The sequence below is a fragment of the Rhea americana genome, unplaced genomic scaffold (assembly GCF_003343005.1).
Source record: "Rhea americana isolate MKP2758 unplaced genomic scaffold, rheAme1 scaffold_151, whole genome shotgun sequence".
Lineage (NCBI taxonomy): Eukaryota > Metazoa > Chordata > Aves > Rheiformes > Rheidae > Rhea > Rhea americana.
Window position 1 is genome coordinate 417,514 of NW_028185606.1, and position 26,429 is coordinate 443,942.

At 46.9% G+C, this 26,429-nt stretch overlaps 1 protein-coding gene across 8 annotated transcripts in view; it reads right to left on the minus strand.

Annotated features, from left to right (window-relative positions):
* The window catches only part of RASAL2 (RAS protein activator like 2), a 124,279-nt gene that overhangs the window by 74,330 nt on the left and 23,520 nt on the right, over window positions 1-26,429 (minus strand). For all 8 annotated transcript variants that reach the window (XM_085299627.1, XM_085299625.1, XM_085299622.1 and 5 more), the window contains exons 2-3: window positions 11,595-11,722; window positions 4,240-4,366 (exon numbers count right to left, since the gene is read on the minus strand). In XM_085299627.1, coding sequence (XP_085155753.1) covers window positions 4,240-4,366; window positions 11,595-11,722 — 255 coding nt within the window. The remainder of the gene's footprint in view (window positions 1-4,239; window positions 4,367-11,594; window positions 11,723-26,429) is intronic.

A 26,429-nucleotide genomic window follows, 5' to 3' on the forward strand; every position in this document is an offset into this window, starting at 1 on the left:
TGACAAAAGAAAACTTGCACAGAGCTTCTTCATGCTTGATCTGCTTCTAGCTAGTGCTTACAGTCTTCCCAAGAGCTTTCATACTCAAAGTCAGAAAAGAGACAGAGAAAAAACAGGGCTGTTTCAGCAAGTGAAAGTCTTTACTTTCTTTTCCACTGACTTTGTCTGCAAATATAAGAAGAGAATCCATCTGCATCAACACTCAACTTCCTGGGAATCAGAGAATCTACAGAAATCTCTCCTTGGTGATATTCTTTCCTAATCATTGATATCCCAATTAAAGGAAAAAAGCATTCCCTCACTTTCAATCCCTCCTTATATATTTTGATGCATGTAGGCAAAAAAAAACTCCTATTAATGCCACAAAGATGCACCCAGATGCCAGAATCAAAACTTTTACCACGTATTTTCTTTAATAACTCTCATTTATTATGAGCAGGTGGTGAGAAGGAAGCAGAGTAAGAGAAAACAGGATTATTTCGGGAAATGAAACAATAACTGTGTTATTAGTTTGTCAAATAGTATGAATGGCTGAAGTCTGAATCAGGCTTTTGCTGTTCGACTGGTTAATTCTAATATGCTATAATAAGTAATAGTCCTTTATAAAGAATGTAATCTCCCTAACAAAAAAAAGAAGATGCACCTGTTAGAGAACAGCAAGACCTGAATTTGAAACAGAGGCAAGCACAAGGCAGGGACTCGCTTGAGTTTCTTCATGTTATCCTTTCCTATTCCAGTTGGGTGCTGGCCCTCAGAGCTCATACCACACATCRTAAGAGAATTAGCCCACCGAAAGTCGTGTTTCAAAGAAGAGGGTAAAATGCCAGGCCTAGGGAAAAATTGCAGCTATGTTTTTAGCTTCCTTGAATAGAAGCACCTCTGAAAAGAAGTGCTGCCAAGACGAATCCCTAGCGAATAAATGAGACATTCAGAGTGTGCCTATTTGCTTGCAGATAGGTAGTACTAAAATGATACAGGTTATGTACCAAGCAAATTTCACGGGATATATTTAACAGGGAGCCAGGCACCTTAGTTACACAGCTCTGCGCACAATGTACCTTATGGGTGGCAATCAGGAATATCAACATTAGAAACCACCTCTCCACTGCCTGCAAACAGAGGTCAAGCTCCTGAGCTGGCGGATGGCGAATGTCCTCTGGAGTTATGCTTTTTAAATGGTCCTATTAGTTTTTACTGTTTGAACAAGTCACTTTCTATCTTGTGTTTTATCTCTGTGTCTGCCCTCGAGGCTCTCATTCAGGGAGGACTATAGTGGTTTCTGCCTGCATGGAAGGGATGGCTCAGCTGCTCCTCCAGCAGCTGCTGAACCATCACAAATTACAGCTTACRGTACTGAAGTATGTGGAAATTGGTGTCTATCTTAGTCCACGGGACTGTAAACCACGGTGGTTCAGCTGCTGCCTCACAAACAGCTGAGCCAACCCTGCAGCRAGGGCAGCAACGAGAGAGAAGGCAAGAACGACCACGACCGCCTTGGGTGAAGCACCCCGGACTCGAGGCCGACCTTTGGCGAGCAGAATGGGTGCCACCGATCATGCAGAAGCACACGCACTCTAACATACCGCCCTATTTACAGAAAGGTTGACTCGATACAGTATTGGTGTTGCCTTTAAGGCATGACTGTAGTCCTACAGACAAAAAAAAAAAAAAAATCCGTCATCTGATTCCCTCCTCCCCCGCTTCTCTTTTTAATTTAAAGGAGGAGGTATGGCAACCTTACACAGAGGGAAAAAAAAGCACATGCCATCAGTATGTGTTAACCTTTGTATTAGAGCCAGCTCTAGAAAGCTCATCTATAAGCAGTAATTTCAGATATCATCATAAGATGCAATGCCTTCTGTTGCCATGTTATGCACATGCTTCCCTAGGACAAGCGAGATACTCTTATCAGCTTGRCAGGGCAATTTCTCTACTGGATATTTTATCTGCCTCTGCTGAGCTGTTCAGCTTTTGGTGTCCATTCCAAAGCTATTTTCGTCCAGCTGCTATCTGTGCTGCTGGTGATATGTTCTGGCTGCCACCATCTGTTTCTTTCTCTTCACAAAGATGTTCAGTGGTTTCCTTCACTGGCTTGTCCTCTGGCTGTACATCTTGACACAAAGTTAGTCCCACCATTTGCTTTATCATCCCACCTTTTCCCATTAGCAGGAATTCCGTAATCATGATGAAATACGTTTCTAATCAGGACGTGAAAACAAGGGAACCTTACCTAAGCCGTTGTGATCAAAGACTATACAAAAACCTTCCCTCCCACTTGCTCTCATCCTTCCTCACAGTATGGGCGTTGCTCAGTTTTTCTCCATCTCATGCCTTTCTTCCTCCTCTCCCACTGCTTGCCCACTTCTTTCAGCTGCAGGCTTTGTTGATATCTATATTCACTATAGTTAGCTCTCATATGGAGAAGACCATGTGGCTATGGGTTTCTCATGTACTTTTAATAGGCTCTTGTCAGGCATACACCAAGCAGCACGCTACAAGATACCACACGCATCTAAAACTGTTGCAGAATGCATAGCAATGCATACACCCAAATAGCACAGTCATCTCATCTGCACTGCAATTCATGAAAAATGAAGGAGGTTACAAGGTTACATCTACAATCTTAGCACTGGCATCTCCAGCTATTCAGATGCTCAGRGAAGCATATAAATCCTTCTACACAATTTTTGCATGTGGTACAGAAAAAGAAGACAGAAAAAGACACTTAAATCTCCAAGATTTTGAAGCKCTCTCTAGCTTGCAAAGTTGCAAATAGTATCTACTGCCCAGCACAGACTGGCTGCAACATGATTCCTCGTTCATCTCACTAGCTATGTATCTGGAGTAGGTGCTTAACCCCTAACACAGTGTAAAGCATGATCGCAATATTGGGCTTATTTCCAAACAAGAATGAGTATTTGTTTGTATAGCACATCAAGAGGATCATTTAGAGCTGCATTTGAAATGTGGCAAGCAAACCCAATAGAGTTAGGTTTACACCATTCATCCCCAYGTATTCTGCCATTTTCCCTCCTAAAACTCGAGAGTTATCTGAAAAGAAAGAGGACATCTAATCCAGGAGACAGAAAATACCAAAACTAAACACCCCCCCCCAAACTATCTTCCCTCCCCCAACCAAGGAAGAGTGAGGTAGCACCACTGGCAAGCACAAGTAAACGAGCACTACAGTTGCAATCTGTTAAATAACTGTTCAAAAGAGTGGGATTTTCTATGTTCAGCTGCACAGTACTTTATCTTTTAATGACTTATTTACAATTCACTCACAGAATAAAAATTTGGCAGGAAAAAAAAAAACATCTGAGCCTGTGGAATGAAAAATACCTTGCCTGCTATTCACCCTTGGTAATGATGTTCTACCATAGAGCTCCCTCCCAAGATTATCTGGGTTTTCTTTTCCCCAGCTAACTTAAGAATTGCTCCTGGACCCTACCAGCAATGCCAAGGAAATTTTATTGCGTAGCTTCTGGTAGAAAGAAGAATTTACTTGTATGGGATTTTGCCTCCCTTCTCTCTTGCTTGCTTCTGGGAAGAGTTGGAGCGAAGCTCTTTGTGCAGCCGCACGTGCGGAGGAACAAAGAGGGGAGAAAAATCCTGGGGAACTCGGCCGAACCTGGACWTGGTAAACTACCCCAACAGAGCCCTGCCTGCCATTTTTAATGCCTGCCCTTCCTTTTGCTTTCCTTACATTTTCCTATTTATAATTACAACCAACAGCAGCAGGTACCTTGCTGGGTCTTTTAGGATTTGCACTCCAAACGGGCATAAGGCAATTTCTGGAAACAAAGCCAAAAGCTGTTGTTCGGTACTTGYTACCAAAATACAAAGCAAAGGAGCTTCCAGAGAAGCTCAAACTGAGGCAGACCGCAGCCACGTAACAGCGCTGATGAGCGGCAGGAACCTCTCCCACCCAGCCGCAGAGGATGCACGACTACTGYGCAGTGCTCAGCAGCTCTCAGCGTAAATCCCAGGGCTCACGAACGCAGTTACAGCCCTTCGCGCGCGCGGCGGCAGCCCACCCGCTCCAGCAACCTCCGGGACATCCGGACGAACGCCGGCGGGCCGCTGCGAGCAGCGCCGCGAGGCAGCCGTGGTCGCGCCGCCGCCACGCGGTCGCGCCGCCAGCGGGCTCGCTCGCAGAGACGACGCCGCCGCCGGAAATCCGAACCATCAAATAAAAAAAAAAAAAAAGAAAATCCACGCAGATACGTTTGCACTTACCCAGCTTGGCGGCCCCCTCCGGCGGGTACTCGGGGAACTGGCCCTCGGAGGGCACGCTCACCGTGCGGCGCAGGCAGCGTCCCTTGGCCGCCTCCGCCGGCGCCTCCTGCACCCCTTCCACGGGCACCTGTGGAAAAAGCATGCCGACACGTGTCACTCGCCGCCGGGCCAGCCTGCTAACGTGCCACCTCGGTAAGAGCTTAATTCGGTTTGTTTCTACCGATCCAGCGATAACTTTGAGACCCGGCCCGGCGCGCCCGGCCTCACCACGCCATCCCCGAGGAGCGGGAGGGCAGAGGGTGCTCGTCAGGCGGCTGCCCGCGAAACCCGGGGGACCGCACTTTGACGAATTCTTTGCTCTTGYTATTAATCCTCTGATGCAGCTATCAACTCATTCCGAAAAGGGTGGTTTAGGGCCCAGCCACAACGGCCCCAGAGGCCGAGCGAGGAAGCTGCAGAAAGCCCCGAGCACAGCGAGATCCTGTCGACACGACACGTTCACTCCGGGACCCGAAGAGGTCCGCAGCACGGTAAGCTTTCAACCACACGCGCAAAAAAAAATCTGTACTGCGGCGAGACTGTCGGCACCCCGTCTTTCGGAGGCCGATGCCTTTCCCCAGTTACCTTTCCTCGTTTCACGCACCAGGGAGGGATTTCTCAGGCCTCACTCAGCTCGGGAGGGAGGAAAAAGGTTATCCGAGCTATCAGTGAAGCTGGAAAAAAGGTACAAAACTGACTGGTTTCTTTCCATAATAAATATCTCGGCCAATTTCCATGAATAATTTTTTGGGGAAAAAAAAACAACAGTTGAAGTTCAGCTGAGCAATAATCTTTCCAGTTTTTCCTCACCAAGCAGCCCTATAAAAATCGAGCGGGAAGAGGCAAACTTGCAAAACCCGGGGAAACACGAAGCSCTGCCTGAAGCCCTCAGAAGAGGCGGCCCGGGCACCTCCCCTGCACGGCCGACGCGCGCGAGTCTTCGTTTCGCAGCCGTCCCCAAGCACGCGGATCGTACTTCGGGGCAGGCAGCATCTCGGCGCAGTCTGAACGAGGCCGTTGCCTTCAACAGTTTGTGTAATTGCACTTTTTTTTTCCACCCTCTCTTTTTCTCCAGGTAGCTACACAAGAAACCGCTTGCAGCTAGGGGACTGAAAGCTCCTGCCACGTTTCCTGTGCTGCTTATCCTTTTGTACCTTCAAGCAGCTCTGAAAACACAGTATTAATAGCAAGCAAAAAAGATATTATTCATTCGTACTGAAGGCTGTACAAAACACAGAAGATACGGTACTATTTTAGAAGCAGCCTGTGCTACAATGGCTCTCACAAACTAGTTCTGGCATTTCCTGACTTTCGAGCACTTATCGTTCTCTTAAGGTCATTTTTGATGCTATTTATTACTGCGCTAGTCTATCCGTCTCCTTCAAACAGTGCTCGTTTTTTACAAGTTTCCCAAATCCCCCGCGGTTGTCCTGTTAAGGCTGCTTTCTTTGCTGGTAGATTTTTACATCAACTCCTTTGCTGAATGATCTCCACGTGAGAGCTCATTAGGACGTKAAGCAGAGACTAATTCTGTTTACGCTACGTTCAGTCAGTCAAGATCATGCATTAGATTTCATCCTCCTTCCTCAGCCAACCTGCACCTACACCGAAAGGCTCGTTCTGCACCAACACAGTGCACGGGGTGGAAGACCCCTCCGCGATTAGASCTTTAACTGAGAAACAAATCCAGCCCCTTTCCTTTAAGGCATGCCTATCTTTAAGGCCTCCCTAACACCGGATTTACGACACGATTTTTTTTTTTAATGGCACTGAAGAAAAAGCGCTAGTGCCCCACCACATCCAGCGCACCCCCTTCGCGTCCCTGGGAAAAGCAAACAGGCTGCAGCRGCCCGCGCCGCTGCCAACAGCGGGTCTCCGCTTCTGCATACCAGAGGGAGGATTTATCTTCAAAGAGGAACCGAGCCGTTTACGGCGAGCCGGGTCCCAGTTGCGAGTCACTCGGCCCTTGGCACCGCGCAGCTCCCCAGCCCAGGAACACACKGGCAGGCTGCACGCTGGAAGAGGCACGGTGCAACTACAGTCRTCCTGCACAGCCGACGCCAGCCCCCAAGGCTGCTTTTCTTAGCAAGTCTATAGGGGCTGGAGAGAAGACTGTGGTTTTCCTGRTACTCTTTATTTGACTCTGGATTTCCCTACGCTGTATCAGGGATAGCTAAAGAGAACCCCCTAAAGCCTGACTTGAAACACTGCGGTGTTATTGGAAATAACACTCCTCCAAACCCTTAGTTTCAGCCCAGACCGACAGATAAAAACTAATTTTGAGATTGCAGGACTGCCCTGCATTGCTTAGCGTAAGACTAGGCTGTTCTTAAAAACACACCGTYGCAAACACGCTGAACGAGCTCAGCCAGCAGCTCTGCACCTCTCGGGGCCGGACGTGGTTTTTAAACACGTATACGAGCTGCTCTGCGGTAGGTCAAATGCATTCAAAGGCTGGATGGCACCGAAGGACGCACAAGCGCGCAGCCAAAATACAGCGTGACCAGCACAGACACCAGCTCAGGCATCAYCTCTCAATCCCCACCTTGCCAGCAAGCACCTCAGCAAAGGGGGAAGGAGAACCGCCGAGCGCTGCGAAGACAGCTTTCGGCTATTTTTTTCCCACATGCTTTTGTCATCGCGTCCCCTGGGAACTTCTTGCACTGATTAATGACAAAAAAAATTGAGAACTTACAACCTCTTGTGAATGAATAATCAGAAAGCCTGGAATCACATCAAAGAGTCAAATAAGGGCAAAGCTCTTTATATTTTCACTTTTACCGTCTTATACGAGCCTTGTAAGAGGCTAGAAGCTGGCTAAAATTTTGACATAAAAATCCATTTAAAAAATGATGGCAAACACGTCTGTGGAGTTTTTGAAAAATTAATTAATTTGGAAATTAAAGCAAACCCTCTCTTATGACTGGGTTGAGCTTTGATAAATTGGTACTTTCTAGCAACACCTATTTGCTGGAAGACGCCGGTGGAAGGACTCTTTCGAGAACGGCACGTGGCACCTCCGAAGCACTTCCCCACTCCCACGTACCCGCGTCTGCTCTTGCTGTTTTCTCTGGGAAGCGCTGCTACCGATACGCTACCTGCGTCAGCCACGGGAGTCGGAAAAGCAACATACAGGAACGTACACSAGAAACGCCCTGCTGCTGGCCTCCGTCCCCAGCACCTGGGGTAGGTCCTGTCGCTCTGAACATGGACCTCGACTCTTTTACCCTCGAGCAAAAACCTCCTCGAATCCAAAAGARAGACGAGGTTTTGGGTGCAAGGAGGAAAAAGGAGCTTAACACACTAGAAACATCATCTTTAACTTATTTCCAACCAAAAAACCAAAATAAGRAGATTCTAGAGGAGAAGAGCCATTACTTGGCTGTTTTCCTGCTGYTGTGACGATGACTCACGGAAACCCAGGCCAGCGACAGATGCTGCCCTTTGCTACATGGCTCCCGAAAAGGCTCCGCAGCGGAGCCTCTCTCCGAAAGCACGCATCGGAAGCGCGAAGCCGTTCCGCTTCCCCGYTCAAAGGGCATCGCTGCTGCAGGCGCCTTTCACCGCGCCCTCGCTCGGACGCGTCCGTGGAGCCTTCAGCCTAGGGAACGGCTTGCGCAAGCCATGAAAATCGCTGCACCTTCCCAGCAGTGGGAAAACCGATACGAAACGCGTCTTCCTTGGAGAAGAAACGCTGTTCTGTAAGTGAATCAGCCTAGACCTGTTCTCCTTGTCTCGGAAAAGGCTGCAAGATATCACCACCCCAGGATATCGTCTAGTAATTGCACATCTCCTGTCACTCAGGGCTCCTTATTTGCCTAGTTGTCTCCCACTCCCTACAGGGGTTCGTTCTACCGGCGTTTGGGGCCTCAATCTCTGCTCTTCGTTAATAGTCTTCATTCACCAGTCTCGCCCATTTTTCTTTTACAAGGCTGACAAGGTGTCAAGTGATTAATATTAATCTACCCTGCACAAGGTGATACTGTCATACTATTTTTGTTTAAGTAATTACAGATATTTTTGGATCGAGCTGTTCCTTGAAATTCCTCCAATTTCCTACCTACTGTTGTGATTCACAGCGCAGWGTCTCACTGCACAAAATCCATCTCAAACTACCTTTTCAATAAATCTGTACTAGTAGGATAGCATAAGAAAATGTTTTCTTACTACTCTGTTATTTCTGTGCTATTCCCTCYGACAATCTCAAAATAAAAACCCATATAATACACAACACTGTATTTTAACTGAAAGAAAACAAACTTAGTATTGCTGCTGAAACAATGAAGACATCTTTCATCACCTGTTTGCATTTTGTACATGTTTTTCTGCTTTTTGGCTTTGACATACATACTTTATAATACTTTGTATAAGCATTATACAACATCAAACATTTCTGCTCCCTTTCAACTTCACACAGGCTAAACTTCTTGGATTTTTATTCCATGAAGTAGCAAAGTAGATGCATAAAAAATAAAACGAGACTCCTCAGACTAGCAGTTTTCCAATTACACCCACCTTTACATTATGCAAGCGCTCCTTTTTGGCAGAAAGGACACTCCCCTGTCAACACCTCTTCCRTTTTCCCTCACATCCATGCCCTTGCTAAGGTATATCATTTGATCCTTCATAATGTTTCTAAGATCATCTCCACCAGTCCCAAAGACATTCCAGCCCACTCACTGTATGAGCAGTTCCCACCGGCACACTGGAGTCTCTCACTCCTCAGCTTCCCAGTGCCTATCTCATCGGTGATATTTCAGGTTAACAAAGAACAACTTCAGGATCACCTTGTCAATAATTCTCCTCTACACTTTCCTACTTTCTTCTTTTAGCACTCTCTCTTTTGCTCACGACTAACTCGAGCTGTTCCTTCGCTCGGTGTGCCTTTACTCCCACCCATAGTCATCTTCTGTTTCTCCTCCTCTTCCAAGCGTGTCTCCCCATCGCTGCCTTAGGCCTTTACTCAAGCTTGCTTCTAGACCACCTTTCACTGAGCCTCTTCCAACTCTTGAGTAAGCTGCCAAATAAAGTTCCCCAAGTCWCCTCCCCTTCCATTTCTCATAAAACCTATCAGGAGTACTTCTACTTCAGAAGCGTTCGAGCTGCAAGTCCAGCCTATCAGCTTTATGCCTCTCTAACTAGCAGTTTGACCAGTGTATCTGTTCYGTGCTTCTTCAAGGGATCACACTTGAAGACTTGTACACTGCCATTCCTACAGGCTCAGAAGGTAGATTAAAACAAGCTTTTATTTTGCTGTAAGATACTACTGAGGATGGAGCTCCCCTTTTCCTTCCACTTACAGTAGTTCCAAATTACTTGAAAATCAGAATGGCAAATCTGACTCTAGCTACCAGCTTCTGAAACAAATCAGGTAGCAGCGTGTGGAGTCGCATAATTTGTATGCAGCATTTGGCCCATTTGCATACAGCATTTTCCTGAACAAGTTATTTTCTCATTGTATACAGTGCTGACAGGCTCTGTTGAGCGCACAGGGCAAAGATTTGCTCTTCTGCTCAACATTTTTTTTTGGAACTGCTCTTCTTACCCGCCCCACATGCTGTATGCCCTGGTATTGAATTTCTCCAGCCTCTGACAGAAGAAGGCAAAAAGCAGAGCGTATTTAAATGTCACATAAAAAGACTTAATAAACCAGTGATGCATCTATCTTCCCACATTTATTCCTTAGCATCTAAACAAGGGACTCATCTTACTGTTCTAACTGTATSCGGTGAGTGCAATTAACAATCCTTTAGTGCACGGTTACCACCTGCAGATAATTATTTGTGATATGAGCCGGTGTTTTTTCCAATTACATTTCTTTAATGACATACATCCTTTACACCAGCACAGCTGGGCTAAGTACAGTTTTAGAAATAATTCTCACATGTCCTTAATTTTCTCCAGGATATACTTTAATTCCCTACATGACATTCCTGCAAGAATAAAAAAACAACTAAGCAGTAAACAAACATTACGATATGGGTCTTCCATTTATTCTTCATTTGATCATCTCTCCTGCCCAGCAATGTTTTAAGTGTTGCAATAACAGAGCACTGATGTTGCTCCCTTCTAATAAGTAACATCCTTCTCCAGACCTTTTCCTGCCCCTCCCTATGCAAGGAAATATTTCAGCTCCTGTAAATACACCTGACCATAGCTCAAGATAGATAAGGATAATATTTAGTGCTACGCCAGCTCATTTTCAGCCTGTGTGCAGCCATATGTAAAAGCTTCAAAAAAATTAAGAAAAAAGCAAAAACTTCAGCTCACCTCCAAATGTAGGAAACCATGGTATTAGATTCAAATTCATGGACAYAGAAGATTCTTCATAGAAGAATCTACTTCAGTAGTTTGAAAGCATTTCCATCTTACAGCTCCTCCTAAAATATTTAAACTGTGTAAATCTATAACTGAAGAATTAAACAAACAAACCCAGGAGCATTATCAGCTTTTAAAGCTCATGTATTTGTGCAAGTCTGTAGGCATCAAATATCACCAGAAAAACTACATCGCCTTGTAGGCTAGGAGAAGGGACTTATCTGCATTTGTTTGCTCCCAGTGCTCCAGTCAGCCGAAACATGCCTATTCGGTAATCAAGTTAACGTCATGTTCATACCAAGGCGCATCGCCAAGTACTACATACTATGTACACACACACACAGATCACACATGCAGTAATTTGATTGTTAAAGCAAAGAAGGTTGCAACAGCTTCGAGTCCTCCATGCCAAGGGGCACCCGATTTTGTTTGCTACGTTTAGCAAGAGAGAGGGCAAGCCCATGTCTCAAACAATTTACCTTTGGACTGCAGCAAGGATGAAAGGTTTCGCACACCTCTTCTTCTCAGCACTCCAGTACGGACATACCAAAACCCTATTCCCCTACGTTTACTAAGCCTATGGCTGCACTGACGCAAAGAGGTTTGACTGCAGCATAGGTTTACGTAGCTGTAGGGGTTTTAACCAGCATTAAAGCAGCAACAGCATAGAAAGACGTAGTGGCACAGACTTAAGTGCAGTCTACAAAGTCCCACTGGGGAGCCTGGCTACACAGGGCTTGCCCTCACCTTGCCTATGCAACTGGCATCTGAGCTAGCTGCATTAAAACCGAGCGTGAGCCCTGCCATCCCGAGGTGGAATAGGTTGGCTCCCTTCCACGCAGTTCATTAAACTCATGAGAAAAGGAGAGGGAAAAAAAAAAAAAAAAAAAAAAAAGGGGAGGGGAAAAAAAAAAAAAAAAAAAAAAAGAAGTTGCCTTCCCGTTTTACCAAGAAAGGCCCAAAGCAAGTCCTGGGCGGCCAACGTGAGTYTGTCTCACCTCTTTCTCCCTGTTGAGCAGCACCAGCTGGCTGTCTGTCAGGATGCAGTATTTCCTCTCCCATGTCGTCGTCTCGGCGTAGGGCGACTGGCCGCAGGACAGGCGGTGCGTAGGTGGTCCCTTCACGTCTGCGAACAGAGAGCACCATCCCAGAATCATTTGAATGCTTCGTTAACCGCCCTCCTCGCTTTTGTGTCTCTGCGGCTAGATGCAAAGCAAAACTGCAACCGGTACTTAAATAGTGCCTGGTTCAGCATACTAACTCCCAGCCCGCTAATCCTGGGAGGCACCCATGTGGAAYGCCACATTAGTTACACTCTGCATCCTTATTTACTTAGAGCACAACTTYTAAAAAACGGCAATGCCTGGGGTGAGTGGAACTGCCTTTGCGAGAGGGCTCTTACTCCTCGCTTTTGATCATATTCTAGCGCTTGACAAACTCCGACTTCCCTCAGTTCCCTTCTCAAAAGCATGGTTAAATAGGCAGGGCCCTGCCTGGACCCGAAAGGCTAAGAAACAGGATTATTTGCACAGGGAGACACGGGGAGAGAAGGCAGGAAAGCTGGAAGGAGGGAGGGAAAGTTTGAAAGGGAAGCGCATTTAATTGACGATGGCTAAGTAGCAATTTTTTTTTTTGGTAGGGAAGCTGCTTGGTCAAATTGTGACAGATCGGAGCCTTCCAGCATGTTCATTTAGCTATAGCCCTGACAGCTTACAGCAACAGAAATGGGAAAAGGATTCCGACCTCCGTGGCTCCTTGAGCCTCTTTCTAAATTTCCAGGTTGAAGTTCTGGTTTCTTTTGCAACCTTTAGTTTCGTTTTTATCTTGCACCCTAGCTTTGCACAACCTCTCTCGCGCTGATCTCAATCAGTTGTTTTCAGTCTGTTCTCAGTATGTTCCCAAAACCTCTGAACTACTTCTAAGCACAACTATTAACAGGGGCTTAAACTTTTAAGGGTCCCTAAGGCAAAACGAGCGTTGAAAAGCTACTCAAAGTGTTTTTTAATCTTCGCTTCCTTCTACTACCCACACCTAAACCAGTGTTTGCACAGAGTGCAGCACAGCAGCCCATTTTAACTACTACACAGCTTCACCACTAGAGGCCAGTGAATCCTCAAACACGCAGCATCCACCCAGTTTTCAGGAAGAAGAGCATAAAAGAAAACACAAAGTAACCAGCCCCTTCGGCGGTCTGTGGCGCCTGCAGACCTGGCGTGTTCCCAAGCGTCCCGAATTCCCGAACGCGCCGCGTTCCTTCCCCACGCGCACACCGACRTGGTCGCACGCGGGAATTTGGAAAGCGGGACCCTTTAAACCTGGAGAATTAACTTGGGTACCAGTTTTCGGCAGCTCCTGAAACCTCCTGTTGCATTAAGGGTTTTTGTGATTATTCAGAAAAACATTCGAAATAATGTAACCTGATGCTTTTAAACAGGGGAAAGAAAAAGCGCACCGGCTCTGGGTAACAGCGCAGGGCACCTTCGCCTCCCGGATCTCAGYGGGGATAGTTCAGAAAGCAAGCCGMGACTCAGGAGCAGCCCGRGTTCTGCGTCCCTGCTCCCAGTGCRCGCGCATCCCCGCAGCGGCAGGCTCTGCTGAAGCACAGCAGAACCGGCATTTCTCAAAGTCGTCCAAAACTCTGCTTAAGAYGCGTRATTAAGGGAAACRACCCCAGTCCCAGAGCTGAAAGTTTGCACTCGTGCAAACTCCCGGGGCACAAGGGCTGCTCAGCTTTGAGTTACTCACCTACCAGGCTACCTTACACACCRTAACACTCCAGGTACTTGCACCAAACCACTACACAGCCGCAAAGCTGAAATACCGTCGCTTCCGCCCAGACCCTGGTTTCCCAAACGGCAGCGCGCTCACCCTWCTTGTGCCTAAACAGGATGGAGCCACGAGCAATGGGTGGATGGAAGGCAAGACGAGTGAGAAAGATGAAGACGGGTCTTTTTAGGCTGTGTGCATAATAGAAACACGAAGAACAGAACTTCGGAGACCTTGTCTTCTGGGTACGAAAGCCTGCGATAAACCACCGAGGGGGTAAAGGAGGAAGGCATGCCTCATCCTGCTCCCGTGGGTGGGCCAGCAGAGAGCCGGTGCCTCCGGCTGCTGTGCTGGGCAATAACCAAGCAAACTAAGCTCAGGAACCTGCAGCAGTCTTTATTACAAAGAAAGCCCACTCCTTCTGAGCTATTRCCTTCAGTGTAGGCTCCAGAGCCACGATGCGCCCAAGCCCAGAAGACCTTCACGCTGCAGTTTCTGCTAGCTGCAGGCCTTGGCAGTATACCACCCMATCGATCGCGGGGCTGCACGAAGGGATTAGAGAACGGAACGACTTCTTCCTCGGCAGCAACAGCTTCGGGACTCGACCGAGCCACGGGGTGCCGCCGGCCAGCCACGGCCGCGCTGCCGAGCGGCTGGGCTACGCCATGGCAGCTTKCACAGCCAGCTGGCAACGGACCGCGCCGCCACCACGCCCGGAGCTGCCGATGACAAGCGGGAACGCTGCAGCGTTAACACCTTGCATTCACGCTGTGAATTAGGAACGTGCATCGGGGCACAGCCCCATCCCCGCCACCGGCTGCCTGCAAGGAAGAAGAGCGGCRAGTGGCTGCGGGCTGGTTCTGCAGGGTATCAGATGCTGCACMGCGGACCTCTCCTCAGGGTTGACAGAAAGCCCTTCTCCCAAACGACACGGAAGCGGAATACAAACTACAACCACATTACAACATAAATTTTCCCTTTAAAATTCTTTACCTTGCGTAGCATCGGTGTGTCTGTACCTAGCAYCCTCTCTGTCCTCTTTATGTCATTCCCCAGGTGGCCTTGCAAAGCAGTTGACTTCTTCAGAGCCTTTTGCAACAGCTGTAGCTTCAGAACTTATTCTGAAGAATTTGCTGGTTTAGATAGAAGACCCAAAACCTTTGGGGCTTCACCGAGGGTCATGCCTGMTCTCAGCTGCTTAACAAATCTTGTTCTGTTTTCCTGTGCTCTTTCCCTTCAGTTTTCATTTTACATCCTTGACCCCACRCATTTATGTGAACATAATAAAACCCACTGAATTCTGTCATTAATACCCCATAAAACTATTTCATCACTGCTGTTTGAATCACTGTGGAGATCAACAGCAAAAAGTCCAYGTGCGACTAGGACCACTCACACTTYAGGGAAAGACTGAAAGTCAGGGCTAAGTCATTCCTCACTTTGGGACTAGCACCAAAAGCTTGTGCTTGAGAAGGTAACTTGCTGAAGAAAACAAACTCTGCATTTTGGACAGAGGGGGAGAAGAGATTAGGGAGGTGCGCCCGAGAGCCCCGCGGGTGCGGGTGTCACCCGTGGAGCGGGCTCGCGCAGGCGGGCACCCGCGRGCAACGCCGACGGACGGTCTCCTTCCCCGGCCTGACGCAGCCCTTTCCGTTCTGCACCCTTACAAYGAGGCATTCGAGAAAGCGGCTCAGTTAGTCTACGCGCAGGATTAGAGGTCATGCCTTACGTGCCTTCAAATGCTAGTATCAGTTAAGTAACAGCTTGGAAAAAAAAATCCCCTTCTCTGAACAYCCTCCCCTGCTGAAGCGGGAAGAGCATCGCCGCCGCCTGTCACATCGGACGTAGCTGGAGATCTGAAACGCCGTTGTTTCTCCTCGAGCCTCTGAAACGCCATTAGGCACATTATTAATATCCACAAAGCTCCCTTTCTCTCACCCAAATGACAACTTGTACCTTATTATTCTTTAACCRGAGAGCTTATTTTAAAAAAAGGGGGAAAAAAAGGCACCAACAATGGTTATAATAATAAAACAGCGTAATAAAAGAAGCGTTGACTGGTATAGGGAGAAGAAACAAGGAAAAAAGAAGCCGGTGCCAAGCTGATCTCCTCGGAAAGGGGTAAGATGCTTTGTGGAAACCCGTGGCAGTTAGTAGTGTCTAGGGAATAGCACCGGCGATACAAAATGGGAAAATCTCTGAATCTTCCYTTGCAAGCATGCAACGATTTTTTTTAAAAAAAATTCCAAGCGCATCCAGAAGTCAAGAATATTTTTCAAAAGCAGTCTGTAGACAGAATCAGACAATTATTTCCAAGAGATGACAGGCATTTCAGCCTCTTTAGCCCCAAATTGCTCTTTTACAGAAAAAGGGCATCTTCCCTCCTCTTCAGAGCCAGTGGAAAGTATAGATTTAGCAGAAACCAGGCGACAAAATTGCCTTAAAAGTAAATTCGTGCCTTGCATTTCTTTGCAAAAAAAACCACTCTCCACCTACAACCAAGAAAAACATGAAAACCAACCTCCATCCCAGAGATGACAAAAGCGACTCTGGCAGGCGTCAAAGCTCCCGTTTGAACTGCGCTCCTCCTGCGGTGGAACCAAGGGCTTACTGAAGGCATTGCCGTGACTCTCATCAACTTAACTGGGGTCAATATTCTGTTCCTAGGATTTCTAATAAAGAGCTTCCAAGCAGCATAACTCACTTAACGGACAGGTTTGTAGACAGGAAGGATTTTTTGTCCTAAAGAGTAAAATCAGCAGTAGCTCTAACACCTTCTGACAGCAGATCTACGTGCTCAGCGTCCACGTTTTCCTGCTAGTTTACGGATGCGSCTTGGTGACAAGGCTCCGAGCCGTGGGTAAACGCCGTCGGCTGAGCGCTCGTCAGCACGCTAACCCACACGAACACGCACGAGCCCGCAGCTCGCTTTGAATAARCGTCAGTCTGAGCCTCCACGCAGCCTCCGAACAGCCGCCGAAGCGCCGAGCCTTGCTGCYGACGGGAAGCCGCACAAGACGAGCGGAATTTCAAAAGCCTTCGCTGAACTTCGAGCAGCTCTGGGAGCTGATGAGGGTAACGATTCAAGGGAAAGACGGCAGAAAGGGAAACGCCCCGCGTCTCAACACGCTTCGCTCCCTTAAACCCACCCTTTCTAACAACACAAGATTTCTGTAAAAAAAATCAGCCATAACGCAGTTGTAAGAAATGCCGCTACGCGTAAATGCAATTATTTCAGACTGCTACACAACATGCAGAAGAAGATCCCCAGGGCACCAGCACACGCGGTAAGTGCGGAGAAGGCAGGAGCCTGAGCCCAGAGCATGGCCACGGGCACCCGCACAGTCCCCGCTCAGCTCGGAGGGGAGACGCCAACCCCCSGACGTTCACCCGGAGCAGCAGACAGCAGCGGCAGTTCGCGGAGGGGCTGCTAGGAAAAGCAAAGAAAACCTCCGCCACCTCGCCCACTGCTCTCYGTGGCTTCTGCTGACATTTCTGATTGCTCAAACTCCAGCTCCTAACTACAAGCAGCTGGTTGTGGCTGCTCTTCTGCCCAAGCAGGACTGCAGAAAGGCGCTATCAGAAACAACCGCTCAACGAAAACCCTCGATGATGAACAAATCCACTTTGGGAGACGGAGGGGGAAAGCATCTTTCGGGTTTGCACAGCTAGCAACCACAACATCCCAACACTGAACCTGCAGTGCTACATGGCTTGCAAGATAATCGATAAGGAGAATTCAGCAATTTCAAATCCAAGGACCACAGGTCATCTAGGAGGCTTCCTGGAGTCCCTGTGAGATACAGCGTTGCTCACTTCTCAATCTAAACCACTGTGTGGTACGGCACCGCATTTTTGTGGTATAGGAAAGAGTCCAGAACCTGGTAAAGCAGGTGTTATTTTTAGTGCAGAAAGCACGAAGAGACCTTYGGGATGAGAGGCATGCCGTTTATGTAGGATGTTATTACAGAGGTATCCAGCGTGAAGCCTTTCTGTTTTATTTAATGCCTGCATTCAACAAGCTTCAATGCACAGGCAACGACTAGCCCTCAACTCTGCTGCACCCAGGCGCTCTCCTCCAGCAGCTGCGTGCAGCGATAATCGAGTTCTCGTACGGAAACCCGATATCGAGGGCAGGAGGTAAAGAAAGATTAGTCAGACCCTCAGATTTCAGTGATCTCAAAAGCTTTCACACCAACTGCTTACAGCCAAAACACTACCTGGAAAATCCATTCCGCACAGAATAAAGCTATAAAAGGTTTAAAATAGGTTAAAATACTATTTTGAAGCTAGCAGAACCTCTGACAAGCGGCATGACTTTCAGATTCCAACTCACTGGCACCGTGACACCGGTTCTTTACAAGCTCTTTGATTTCTCTAGTGGTGGCTGGACTTGCAGTGTTAACCTATTAACTTTTTACTACCGTTGTATTGAGCYGTAGTGACCAGACACAGCTCAAAAACTGGTTTTCCATTATCCTTTTCAAGCAGCGGGAGACAAAATACAGAACGCTACCTCTTAACGAGCCTGGCACCTCCCAAAAGGATGAGGTCCTGCTGCCTCTCCCTGCCGCTGTTTCTACTCCCACCTCTTCTTCCTCGCCTGGAAGAAACACAACCTGTTTGCCCAGGAGAGGCGGCCAGCGGCGAGCAAGACGCAGCAGGCTCGCTTGGCCGGCCGAGCTCCCCACGGCGCTGCCAGCTGAACCCGGGCCCGAGTCGCTACGTCTGCCCTGTACCCGCCACGTCACCTCTTCGCCTATCGAAAGCTTGGTAGTTTTCACAACACGGCTGACGGCACGTTAGACGACAGCCAAGATCTCCGCTCTCGTTCCACTGCGAGACACGCAGCTTAAAACCAAACCTTCCCAAGATCTGCGCTAACACGTTTTCCACCCTCGGCCCTTAGCGTCTGCTAGGAGCAGCAGCTCCAGAGCACAAGTTCAGTTGGGCCGCAATGACGTATTCGTGTGAGCGGTTTCACTGAGATTTTCTCCTCAAAAGGGAAAACCGTGGAGTCGCTCCAACAAAAGAAACCACAAGACTTCAAGCCTTACGAGTAGTTTAGCTAGCAGATGTTGAGTGTGCCAACAGTTGGAGCTTTTTCGGTTTTAAAAATGAACACTAAGGAGCTGGTAGCAAGAGCAAAATTAGGCACTGAGTTAAAACCAGTCCGAGACAACTCGGCAGCCTGAGACAGGGTGATTCGGGCTGGGACGCAGGAAGAGCCACCAGCTCACCACGCGTCTTCTTCAAGCAAAAGGCGTGGAAGTTCTTAATAGCAGTTTAAAGCTGCCAATTAGCTTGAACACTGCTGAGCTCCTGTAAGCTTCTTACCCGCTGCACAGCCGATTGCTTCGCTTACAAAGGGTAAGGGATCCTTGCTTCCCTCGGCTGCCCCCCCTGCGCTCCCGCGCGCTCCGCGAGAGACGGCACGAGCGTCAAGGATGCACGAGCACGAGGAGAAGTCAGCACCTTCTGGAACGGGCCAGTGCCTGAAACCTCAGATCCCGCAATCATCTTCGCGCTCTTCACAGCTCAGCAAGTGGAACCAGAAAAAACAACGCAGTCTAGACGGGGACCTTACAAAGCTCGCAGGCGCGCTTCGCGTTCTGCCCAGCGTCCCGYGCGTGCCTGCACCAGGCGGCTCCTCGCACGCCCTGGCAAATCTCACGACATCACCAGAAGAGGAGCTCCGATCTGCGCAAAAACCAACTTGTTTCCCTGGATACCCAGGATTTCAAACAGCAGTCTGAAATTAGTCACTSAAAGCCAGCCCTGGACCCTCCCTGCAACACTACGCAGGCTTCCCTTCCGCTTACCCCGTTGTCCTTCTCTGCCCCAGGCCACTCATCTTTGCTCCTGAACATTAACTACGTTTTTCTCTTGCAGTTAAATTCCCATTTGGTCTACAACATACTTTGGAATCTCAAAACAGAAATGGATATTATAAACCTGTAGAAAGGATTATAAAAGATTACATGCCCTTACTACATAGCTGCCAGCTTCTGAGAAGAGTCTCAAGCGACACTTCTCCCCAAAGCAAGTGAAGGCTTTCGTTAGAGGCTCAGCAAGTGGAAAACAGAGAATAGGAGAAACGTTAATTATTCCCTGTTGGTTTTATTTATTTATTTATTTTAATTTATGCACAACCCTTTTCTTGCCCAGCTCTAGACCCTTCCCTTCTCCCTGTTTTCTCCACAATGCTTACTCTTACCCCCCCCCCATCTCCATCTCAACCTCACCAGCAGCAAGGCTCCCGACCAGTCCCTTCCCGCTTCGTTCTTTAATCTTTGCAGCCAGGCGGCCAGCAGCAGCGCAGGAAGACGACTAGAGGAAAAGCATCCTGAACTTAAAATGTACTTTGGCCCAAGGCAGCCGTGAAAAAACAATCTGAAAGGAAACTCTGCTCAGTTCCTGCACGATTTTTGGGRACACAAGATACTAGTGTTCTTGTGGTCAAACACCATACATGTCCCGCAGCCCGTGCGTGCAGTTTGGCAAAAAGCTATTAGCAAACAACCTGCACCCCAGAAATGGCTTTAGTCCCCACTCCTGCCAAAAAAGCTTCAACCAGCTTGACACACAACTCATTCGAGCCATCAGTTTGGGAACTTTTGGTTTGTCCAGTTACAAACCTCTTTTGCACAGAAAATAAAAACCATTTTGTTTAATATGACAGATTTCCTCCCCTTCATTTTGCCCGCAACTTAGCTACAGACCCTAGTCTTGAATTTTCACAGTAAAATAATAATTTAATTTGTAATGTGACTTTGGCTGCAAAGATTCAGCAGCCTCTTAATTTGTCCTAGAAACAAACTATCACAGTTTTACGAGTTTGCTCTTACTCTACCTATCTATGCTGTGCTCTCCCCAAGCTGTTCCATGTTCTAGCAAACGAGTTCCACGCTTGCTAGACTTTGGTATAAAATGACTGAAATCACTTTTCTTCGTCACTTCCCAGAGACTGAACTCAAGTATCTCAGGATGAGAACCAGCGCACTGGCTCTACCCAGGGTAAACGCTTTAGGTCACACTGCCCTTGGGAGCCTGAGGCTCATCTCTCAGCGCTCGCCGAGCGAGACCCTTCTGCCACGTACAGGGAAGGAGGTACTGGAAGAGCATTGCTGTCAAGACAAGAACCAGCCACAGCCATGCAGAAACCACAAGTTGAAAAAAAATTGAAAATGCATGCACTCTCTTGAATTTGAGTTACGCTGTGCAGGTTGTGTCTTCTAGAAGCTTTCATCTTTGGCTTTCCATCAAGAAAACTGAAACATTCGTTGTCAYCACTTTGAACAACCTCAGCCCCTAAACTGCTCTCTCAGTCCAGGACTGGGATCGCTGAATTCCTCTCCCCTTAAGCCCACCCCTACCAAACCCGCAGCACTTGTGGTCTGAAAAACAACCGCCTGCATATGGCTACGGCTTTCGTGATGAGAGAGAAGAGTAAAGAAAAAAAAAATAGATCACAGAGCCCAAGGGGATGCTCTTCCACCTAGGAGCTTTAAATGCGGGTAACGCTGCCATCGCTGCGTGGCCCGTCCCGGCCGTTCTCTTACAGCTGTTCTCAACCTCCCAGACTCTGCTGCCTGAATGTTTCTTGAAGTCTGAATATACATGTGATCAATCAGGTATTTCTTTTGTTTTTTTATGATTTTTTGGCTTGATTGWTTTTTTGGAAAGGAGAATATAGGAGCTCTGACAGAACAGTGTATTTCTCTCGCACAGGAGTGAGGCTGCTCACAGGACAGTAAAATCTAATGCAAAAATCTGCATTTTTATCAAGGTCATTCAGGCATATAGGCCGAACTTAGCTTTCTTATTTTGACCACTTAAACATGAGACTTAATAACGGACCATCTCAAGGGATTCAAACACAACATGAAAGAAACTCTCCAGCAATTTCCCATGCTATTTGAAAAGACCCACTCCACCCCCTTCTGCTATCTTTAAAATGTTTTCAGAAAAACCTGGAACCAACTATGATACACCAGCGAGTTGGTTCGACCTACTCGTACGCAAAAGCCCACAGAGATGCACAAGAGTGTCCCTCACGCCATTTTCCCCACTATGTCTACGGCGTCTTCACGTTTTTCAGTAGCGCAGCGCTCAACATACAGAAGACGGGACTTTTACATCCTTTAAAGAAGGCTCGGAGGGTTCTGACAGCACCACAAAAAGCTTTGGAGAAAGGAGAAGGGACCTTACGTGAAYGCAAAGGGGAAACTGTGCTGTAATTAAATTTATGCCAAGCAGCTTTACTGCAAATAATCTGAATCCCACATTTAATCCAGTACAGAGAGGTAATGAGCTGTAATACTGCATTTTTTTTTCAGTTTYAGCCTTTAACCTTCAGTTAAAGGTTATACGAGGGTAGTTTCCCCTTATAAATTAATCTAGATATTTATTGTATTGGTTTTTAGGGAGAGAAAGCTGACTTTGTGAGAAAAATCCACTTTGGCTAAGCAGGAGGAGGTCACAACCAATTTGGTCGAGGCTGGACACTGGGTTGCTGGTGGAGATTAAAGCTCAAGAGTTTGAGAGGACTCGGCCTGCTTTGCCATCATTCTTGCCAAACAACCTAAGTATTTGTGAACTACAGCTCCATTTTGTTCTGAATTACCTGAATATAGTGAATGTTTCCTTCTTCCCCTCCCTTGTCTGCACTATATGATGTTGTGGGCAAGCAACTGTGTGGGCAACACGGCAAGAAATAACAGTGCCACAGCAGCGAAAGAGCAGTCGCTGAGATAACACTATGTCAAAGGAAATACAATCTTTTAGGCCAACRTGGTCTAGACATCTCAGTCAAGATCAAGGCTTCTGAGGTACCACCAAAACAGGTGAAGCAGGTTTCCTGTGCTTTTGGCAAACACACATAAGCCAGACTAACGTGTCCTCTGATGACAGTCGAGCTAATTAAAGAGCGCTGTAGCTACGGGGCAGCATGTCAGGAATTCTTAAATTCATCGATTTTCGCTCGGGCGCTCAGCTCAGGTTCTGCAAGGAGAACAAATGAACCCGTGCGGATAARAAGGCTGGTTGAGAGAAAACATCTTTCCGACGGCAGGATTAAACTGAAATTCATAGGTTGCAGCCTTGCCAAAGCAGTCCCGATAACATCTCATTAGCAACTCCGCTGTGCAACTACTTTTCAGGAAACCCAAATTTTTACTGAAGAGACTGAGAGAGGGGCAAAGGAGACTCTTTTTTGAATATAACCATTTTCATCCAATTTGGAGAGGTTTGTTTTCCTTTGCCATTTTGCGTTTTTGTTTTTTCCAGTAGGAATAATCAATGCACAGAAGAACTTCTCTGAGTTAGTACTGAAACTCCTCTCACTCCTTTTGGGAAACAATTTACAGGGGCAGCACCGCTTTTTTTTTTTAATTATTATTTTTATTTTTTAACTGAAATACTGAGAATCCTGTATGTTGCCAGAAGATGGGTGGAGAAGGTAAAGAAAGTTCATGTACCCAAGAGACCACTAAGTAGAACCAACTTGGACAATACGTTTGAGAAGCATTTCCTTCCAGCTACTGTAGATAGCTGTCCTTAACATGCCTTTACTTAAGCAGCCAATTTTCCACCGCTGAGTACAATGAGATTTCAAAACACACACGAAACCACCGTATAAACAGACGCAAACATCCACTTAGGGACATAACAAGAGAAAAAAGGGGGCAAAAAAATGAGCTTCTCTCAATTTGCTGCCCCTGTTATAAAATACCTCGGCATTTTAAAGTCTCCTTGCTTTTTTTTTTCTTGCATTAAAAAAAAAAAAAATACATCCAGCATTAGCTCAGAAGACCTGCTTAGCTGGCACTGTGCAATGGGGTTCCCGAACAAAATGTATTTCCCCAGGACTGAGGGATAAACTTCACTCCATGTAATTGCAATCGAGTTTGAGATGAAACGGGAAAYGCAATGAAAGAGCGAAGAGCGACAAATTAAGGAGCAGCTCCCTTGAGAGGGAGGTTTGGCTCGCCGAGGACAGACCACGCGGCCTCCGCGTCACTGCRCTGGAGGGTACCCTACCCCCGGCCCCTGACGGATGTCAAGATTATTTTTGTAAATCTCTGGTGATAAAAACCACGCATGGCATCTTGCTCATTTCCTCCTTAGGGCTTTGTCTGCCAAAAAAAAATAATAATAAAATAAAATAAAAAACACAACTTTGAGCTCTGCCTTCCCTGCCCCATCTCCAGGCTGCTACAGTTTGCTCCGGGCTCAGCGACTCACGGCGGTAACGCGGATCCCTCCGCGTCGTAACACCCCCYTTAACGACAGCCTGGGAACTGAAAACGCTCTCCCGCTTCCCAGGACCAGCGCTGCTAGCCCTGAATCACTCAGACACGATGGTAACAAGGAAAAAGAAGAAATCTGCTTTTTTTTCCCCCTAAACTCTCATGGGATTTAAGTCCATTAAAATGCAAACAGACTTGAATTTTATTTTTTCCACCAGTGACCACGCTTTGCTGTCCCTGGGCTATGACTGTTTCTTTGTGAATTCTCTGCAACGAGGAGCTGTAGTTTTAGGAACTATCAGTCTAGAAAACTTTGCTAAATATATCTCTCTATATTTATATATAAACGCAAATATTATATGTATTTTTTTCAGCAGTGATCTACGTTTTTTGCATTGATTTACATGGACCTTTGAAAAGTAACATTCAGTTTTGTGTTGGTTCAGCTTTGAAGCAGCAGAGCGAAGGCTGCTGGGCATCCAAAGACAAATGAGACACTACAGACRCAGACAAACCCTATCATCACCCTGAAAGCATTTCTCGTGTAAATCATACGGCCAGGCAGAAGGTATTCATGACAGATTGCTAATACATGTTTTCAATCCAACCTAGGGTTGTTGGCAGGGGGGAYGGGGCAGGACAAGTTTGACGAGGCTCTCTACTTTTTTTTCCCCCCCTCCATGTAGTTGAACATGACAACTCAAAACCACGCGGCTCAGTAAGGACAARCCACTTGGATATTTAGGCACGGTAACAGATGTTGCCGAATTGCATATACAGCATGTGTGCCTGGACTTCTGCCATTCATGGTGGACATCTATTGAACACGTCCACCAAGCACAACCATTTACATGGAATACAGTCAGCGCACCCACCGCGCTCGTACTGCACGCGAGCGCTGGTTTCCCATCCGCAAACTTTGTCCCCTCCTGCCTCRACAGAAAAACTGTGTTTCAGGTACATAACCAGTCTGGAGCTGGAAATTATAGTTTCCACAGGACCAACACTAAGCTGTCAGAGGTTTGAGCACAGCTGCTGCACAAGGCAGCTAGGGTTTTGGAGAACTGGCATACACCAAATTCAAAACACTACATAGGCACGATAAAATTGGCAGATACGCAAACACCAGTTTCTCAATTAGTGTATGGGAACCATTCACATCTTTGTGAAAATAACTCAAAACTGCTCTGCTCAAGTAATTTCCCCTCGACAARCCCAATGGCACTTTACTGTTACATTTAATGGCCTTCACTTCTGATTACAGATCTGTGGCAATCCCAGAAAGCTTAGCAGAAGGCTCCASAATCGAAAAGGAGGAAAAAAACCACCCTGGAAAGAAGTTGCTTCCTTTTGCAAATRTTAAGGTGGATCAGAGCAGGAGCTAATGACCTATCCTTAAAACTAGCTGCTCAGGTGGATGGAGGGGCAACCTGCACTGAGCTCCCTGCTCCTGCCGATAAACCAATTAAAAGCTACCTCGGGTATACCCGTGGCACGGCTGGAATAGCGGCTGCAGCACTCACATACAGTAAAATAATTATAATCCTCTTAATGCCTAACACCGCGAAGCAACAAGGGCCTCAGCTCCCACCCTAATCCACCCCAGCAGAGCACTCAACGCCTGCCTAGGTGCCACCTGCTCCCTCCGAGTCCTTTGGCTTAAAAGGCTTTTACTGACTCAGGTCATCCCTAACACTGAGAAGTGGTAACTAAGAGTCAGCCCTTTGCSTGACGGAGACATGCAGACGTCGGGGTAGAAATCACGGTCGGAAACTGTAAAAACCACGGGTCAGACAAGCCACTTTGCTCCATCGCAGCGGCTGCGCAGAGATTCTGCATTCCTCTCCCTGCCCYTTTCAACACGAGATCACGTTTTTGATAAGCAAATAGGATCTCATGATCCTTAAGCTCTACCTCAGATAGATAAGAAGCTCAGCAAAGGAAAGGACTGGCATTTTAAGACACTGACGTCTTAAATCACACTCATTTTATCAGGCTACAGTAGAGCCAGCAGGAAACCTGCCATCACAGCACTGCAGCAAGACACCTGCCCTTGCCAAGCATCTCGCACATAGCAACAGAAATCCAAAAATGCTACCATCCTAGCACATAAAGGACACAAATCCTCATTGCTTAGTAGAGCACAAGAGCCAGTTACTAAGACAGGCTATTTTTAYAGGACGCAGCCAATATACTCGAGCAGTAATGTAAAAGAACGTTGTYTGAGAGGAGACAACTGCAGTCCAGTAATCGAGAGTTATTCAAATCTGTGTATTTATTTTCTTCCCCTCGCATACAAATCCTTTGGTGACACTACCACGAGCAGTGTTTCTGAYGAAGCTTCTTCTCATATATAAAGTGCTGTGAGAGCTAATAAGAGGGATAAGGTAGACAGAGACACACAAAAATCTAGAAGCCTGGCAGAGCTTTCAGCAGCAATTCTCAAAATCACATCCCAAAGCATCTGTGTCACTGACTGCTAGAGCAGAATCACTCTTAAAAAGTGATGACATTAAAAGCGCATATTTTTAGTCTTAGAAAATGGACTGTAAACTTACGGTTCCAATTAGAAGAGAACGGCAATCTCAGGAGAACTCAGCCAAGAAAAAGTGACATGCAGCTAGAAGGCTGACCATGTCATCAGCATCATCACAAAAGCGATGATCTTCATCTCTGAAGATTTTAGGATTTTACTCAGGAAAATTTTAATACAGGAAAAAACTGTAAGTATCTGTAATTTTTTTTCACTTTTACTTACCCTAATATCTCCATATAAGGGTTTTTCTTCTTCTTCTTCTTTTTTTTTTTTTTTTTTTT